Here is a 4,788-nt window from a genome sequence, read left to right on the forward strand (position 1 = left end):
GTGTCAAGCTCCTGTAACTACCTGCATGCTGACCGGCCCTTACCCCTCTCTCCAACTCACCTGACCAATGCCAGCACGGTGTCCGACGACTCCGCTGGCGATGGTGCCATGACGACAAGTGCCTCCCCCAGCAACACTAATTCCCACAGCATCTGGATGTGGAAGAAGACCGGGTAGAAACACCTGGAGAGAGAGAAAGAATGTGTGTGAAGTAAAGGTTTATTATGGTGACATTACCAGCAAGGTTAAAGTTCACCTGCTTCTCGAGTGGATTTTCACAAAATATTAAAATTACCTAGAAACAAATGAATGTCTGGAAGGTGGAAACATGCAACAGTCCACAACACTATTGTATGCTTTGAAAAATTATTGGCTGTGATGTTACATTTTTAGGAATAAAACACTGAAAAAACCTGATTAGGTCTTTTAAGGAAATTAAGATGGATGGGGATTATTGGTGGACTGATTATTCTCTCAACTGTCAGAACAAACATTTGTTTAAAATGCATTTTCTGTGCTTTGCTGAATATTTATTTTGTGCAGAGGAACACTTGTAGGCATATAGGAGTTCACATTTTGCACAAAGTGGTTTTGTTTCGATATATTGCTTTATTTATACATTTATATCTGTTACATTTAGTTTTATTCCCTTTATTCAGTTCAGTTCTTCCTTGAGAAACAGCTGAAATAAACAAATGAACTTAAATGTGAGCTGGAGGCGGTTTTTGTTCTTCTTTGACCTGAATTCAGATCACGCAAATAAACTCAACAGGGCGAAACTGACCTTTTAATAATTACCATGACTATTCATGCTGCCTGGTCACCCTGACCCTATGGGTGAGTTCTGTAAATAAGGGCACTAACTTTAAAAGTGAGTTATCTAGTTATAGAAAACTGAATATTGCCATCAAGGAAATATCAGTCTTTATTTTGTCCTACAAAAAAATATTTCTGGCAGGTAATCTTTGGGAAAGAAGGTGGTTTTGTTCACCAGGTGTCAAAAGGTAAAACAGAGCTGTCAGAGGAAAACTGCTGCGGTACCACCACCGAACAGCAGGTGGTGACAGAGTGTGATACAAGCATGTGTGTTGTGGAGAAGTAAAACACTGTGATCTGCAGGTCTCACCTGAAGAGGTCGACTTCATGGATGGTCGGGAGCACGATGGACACCTGACTGTCACTCTGAGAAACAGACACACCCTCTTTTAGCTGAAATAATCATCAAATCATCAACACAAAAGATCTAATGTTTTTAATGTGTGTGTGAGATTACCTGTGCAGACTGGACCAGCTGCGAGGTTCCTGGTTTGTCGTAACAGGTTGGGATGCGAACCTGCAGCGACACACAAATTCAACACAGTCACAGCTTGAACACTCACCAGAAACCCATTTAAAAACAGATTATGAAGCCCAGTCCACACTGCCTGTGTCTGCAGTGCATGGTGGAAAGTCTTGTTTTTTATGTTGGTGCCCATGTAAACAGGATAAAGCAACCACACGGAGCTGTACATCGCAGCTGTCACTGTAGTGAGAGTCGAGGTCTCGCTTGTTTTTCCGTGAGCAGTCTGTTCATAGTCATATCGACATCATATACACCTTTCACTACAGTTTCACTGTCTATACGTGTAGAATATGTCAGACATGAAAGAAATATAAATATATTTTAAGTCAATAACTCAACAAGTTCTGATCTGTTTGAGATTAAAAGCTCTGTATTTATCAAAGGCAGACTCAGTATAGAAAGATCGGGCTGGCAGCAGCAGCTCCGCAGCTCCGCTGCTTCTGAATGCTTTAATTAATGATCGGATGATAGCGTGCATGTCATTTTTTGTCCAGATTACTTTTAGTGTAATTTGTGTTTTGGGCGTTATATTACTTGTTTGTGCTCCAAAATATGTACATTGTACTATAATGTGGGAGCCTTTGGTTGTTCGTTGTGTTGTGGGCCATGTTTTCCTCGAGTGGGGGGGGGTTGTGGAAGAGTTGTCAGCAGAGGCCGCACTGAGAACACACACGGCACATGCAGAACGAAAGTCTGCAATGTATCTTTGAAAGAAACACAACAGATTTTTCTCATAAAGGATATTTTGACTTATCAAACACACGTGTAACTAATTACATTGATATTGGCTGAATCCCATTACAGTTGTTCCAGCTGCAGGGCCTGCTGAGTGCATGAGCAGTGGCACCTGTGCTTTTACCTGCTGTGACAAGTCAAAATGACACGTCTCTACTCATTGAGTGTGTGTGTTTGTACCTTAATGACCACGCCCATAATAGGCAGCGTGAGGATTCGTCCAGGATGGGGCGTCGGCCAGCGGTCTATGTCATTACAAGCTGTAAATCAAATACACAAAACAACAATGATCTGGATCAGAATCCACTTTATAACGACCAAAACCTTCATCCTGAAGCTAAACAGAACTTCACTGAGCGCAAGTCAGTAAATAAAGTTTATCTACATTCAGCTGTTTGTTTATTAGGTGTCTAACACAACTGCCTGCAATAAAACCTACTTTCGTGAAGTTATAATGTTTATTTAACCTGGACAATACAGAAACGAGAGCTGTTGATCACTTCTCTGAACTGTGGTTCACACAGAACTCACACTTTCCTCCAGTGGTACTGTGTCTCCCCTCACAGACAGACGGTTTTATTTGTCTAGGTTTTTCAGAAATCTGTCTCTGAGATTTCTGCCTCTACCCAAATACACTGGAGGTGAACTGAACTTTGTTTGTGCTGCTCACAGTGGTAAAAACATTACTGGAAAACCCCAAAAACAATACTTCTTCTCAGAAATAGTGTCCTTGTAACATAACTCCAGACAAACACAGGGACTATTTCTTCAGTAGAAAGTAGTTCCAATGAAAACTGTCCACAGTGTGTTTCGAAGATTATCTGGAGTTACAGGGACACAGTTTCAAATCAAAGTGTTACTGTTTAAAAAAAAAAAAGCTAATTTTCAAGGCTATGAACACCATAACATAAATTCCTTTCACCTCTATATATAAAATATATGTTTGTAGTTAGGGTGAACGGGCTTCTGTGAGTCACTTTAGGTTCCTGCCACGACATTTGAACAGCCAGAAGACAACCTGAGGCCCCTGCAAGTGGTCAAAGGGCATGTCATTGTCTTTATAAAGTGGCCCGAGTATGTGATGCCTGTGTCAAAATATAAAAAGCCAGTGTAGTGAGACAGTCTCTCGTTATGAGCGTCTGTATTTCATCTTAATATTTTGGCAGCTACAGACACACATATAAAGGCAGACAGACAGACAGACAGACAGACAGACAGACAGACAGGTAATGAGACTGACCAGCCTCCAGACAGGGCTCCTGTTTCTCAAAGTATTCTGGAGCCATGATCTTCAACAGGGAGTGGAAGAAGGTCACATAGGGCAGCTTACTGATCAGGACCAGAGACTGGTAGAGAGACACAGAGAGAGAAGTTATATTCACATGTTTTTTAATACTATCATTTAATATCAGTGTTTCGTGTTAAACCTGCGTCCACTGAACCTTTCGGTTGATCTGTTATTTATTAACGTTTGAACGGCTTTTGGAAATACCACACATTGTATTTTGGCAGGAATATAGTGCATTCTGGGTGATTATTGTATTTCATTATTTATTAATCTGTCAATTACTTTTTTAAATTAATCATTTAGTCTATAGGGTGTAAAAAAGATATGCAGTTTATTATATTATATAAACTTTTATTATATACAACAGAGAAATAAAGTAAAACCTCATATTTAAGAAGCAGAAACCAGAGAATTTGGCCTTAAGTCAAAATCAAGTTACGAAATTTCGATTAACTTGACAAAAATCTTTATATATTATACTTTTTAACATATTGGTGACTGACTGATTTATAAGTGTTAGTCTACACTGATTGTTCTACGTGAGTTTTTGGTGCGTTGAAGGGGAACTGCAGTGACACTGACCTTCTGGAAGTATCCTCTCTTCAGGGACTTGTCTCGCACCTGACGGAAATACACGTAACCATAGTAATGGCCCTGTTCCCTCTGCAAACACACACACACACACACACACACACACACACACACACACACAAACATACACAGATTTGAGTTTTATATCAGTAAACCAGACGATTCAGAAGTATAAATTACCTGGCCGGTTGTTATAGATATCTGTAGTTCTGTCGTGTGGTGTGTGTGTTGTGTGTTTTGCAGGTGTCACTTTGCAGTTTCCCCTTCAACGGCCACCGAAAACTCAGACGTAGAAACAATCAGTGTAGAACTGCTAACAACCTTGGAATGATTGATGTGCTGCCCTGTGTACCCCAACACTTATTGTTTCAAAAGAGCACAGTATGGTGGTATGCGTTCTCCGGTCAGTGCGGCTTCCAGGAAGCACGCCCAAGCGACGACTTTCTTAGATTGAGAGATACTCTCCTCCTGATGTCCGCAAAGTGATCAGACAGAACTTGTAGTTCTCCTCGCGCTCAAACTTAGCTTGGTATCCTTGGGACATGTCAAAGGCCCAGTGAGTACTTCGCGTTTTTGTCTGCTTTCTTTAAATATGAGGTTTTACTTTTATTCGTGTGGGAACTTACTATAATCTCTCTCGTTGGTTTACTGCAAACTCTTTCTCTATAGACATCACTGTTTATTAATTAATACAATAGTTATCATATATTATGCTTCAATATTTAACAACAAAATAATAAATACATTAAAATCTGTCAGAGCTATCCTTTCCCTTTACACATACCACCCTATATGGGTTAAAAATGTAAAGATGTTAATTTATAAAAAAAGT

The 4,788-nt window shown here is 40.0% G+C and overlaps 1 protein-coding gene across 1 annotated transcript in view; it reads right to left on the reverse strand.

Annotated features, from left to right (window-relative positions):
• Positions 1-4,788, reverse strand: part of dennd6aa (DENN/MADD domain containing 6Aa) — a 13,555-nt gene that overhangs the window by 4,232 nt on the left and 4,535 nt on the right. Inside the window, exons 4-9 of the mRNA XM_035661794.1 lie at positions 3,948-4,035; positions 3,318-3,423; positions 2,258-2,337; positions 1,274-1,333; positions 1,127-1,182; positions 61-183 (exon numbers count right to left, since the gene is read on the reverse strand). Of these exons, the coding sequence (XP_035517687.1) occupies positions 61-183; positions 1,127-1,182; positions 1,274-1,333; positions 2,258-2,337; positions 3,318-3,423; positions 3,948-4,035 (513 nt within the window). The remainder of the gene's footprint in view (positions 1-60; positions 184-1,126; positions 1,183-1,273; positions 1,334-2,257; positions 2,338-3,317; positions 3,424-3,947; positions 4,036-4,788) is intronic.

Source organism: Morone saxatilis, unplaced genomic scaffold (assembly GCF_004916995.1).
Source record: "Morone saxatilis isolate NCDOM2014 unplaced genomic scaffold, NCSU_SB_2.0 Contig18, whole genome shotgun sequence".
Classification (NCBI taxonomy): Eukaryota; Metazoa; Chordata; class Actinopteri; family Moronidae; genus Morone; species Morone saxatilis.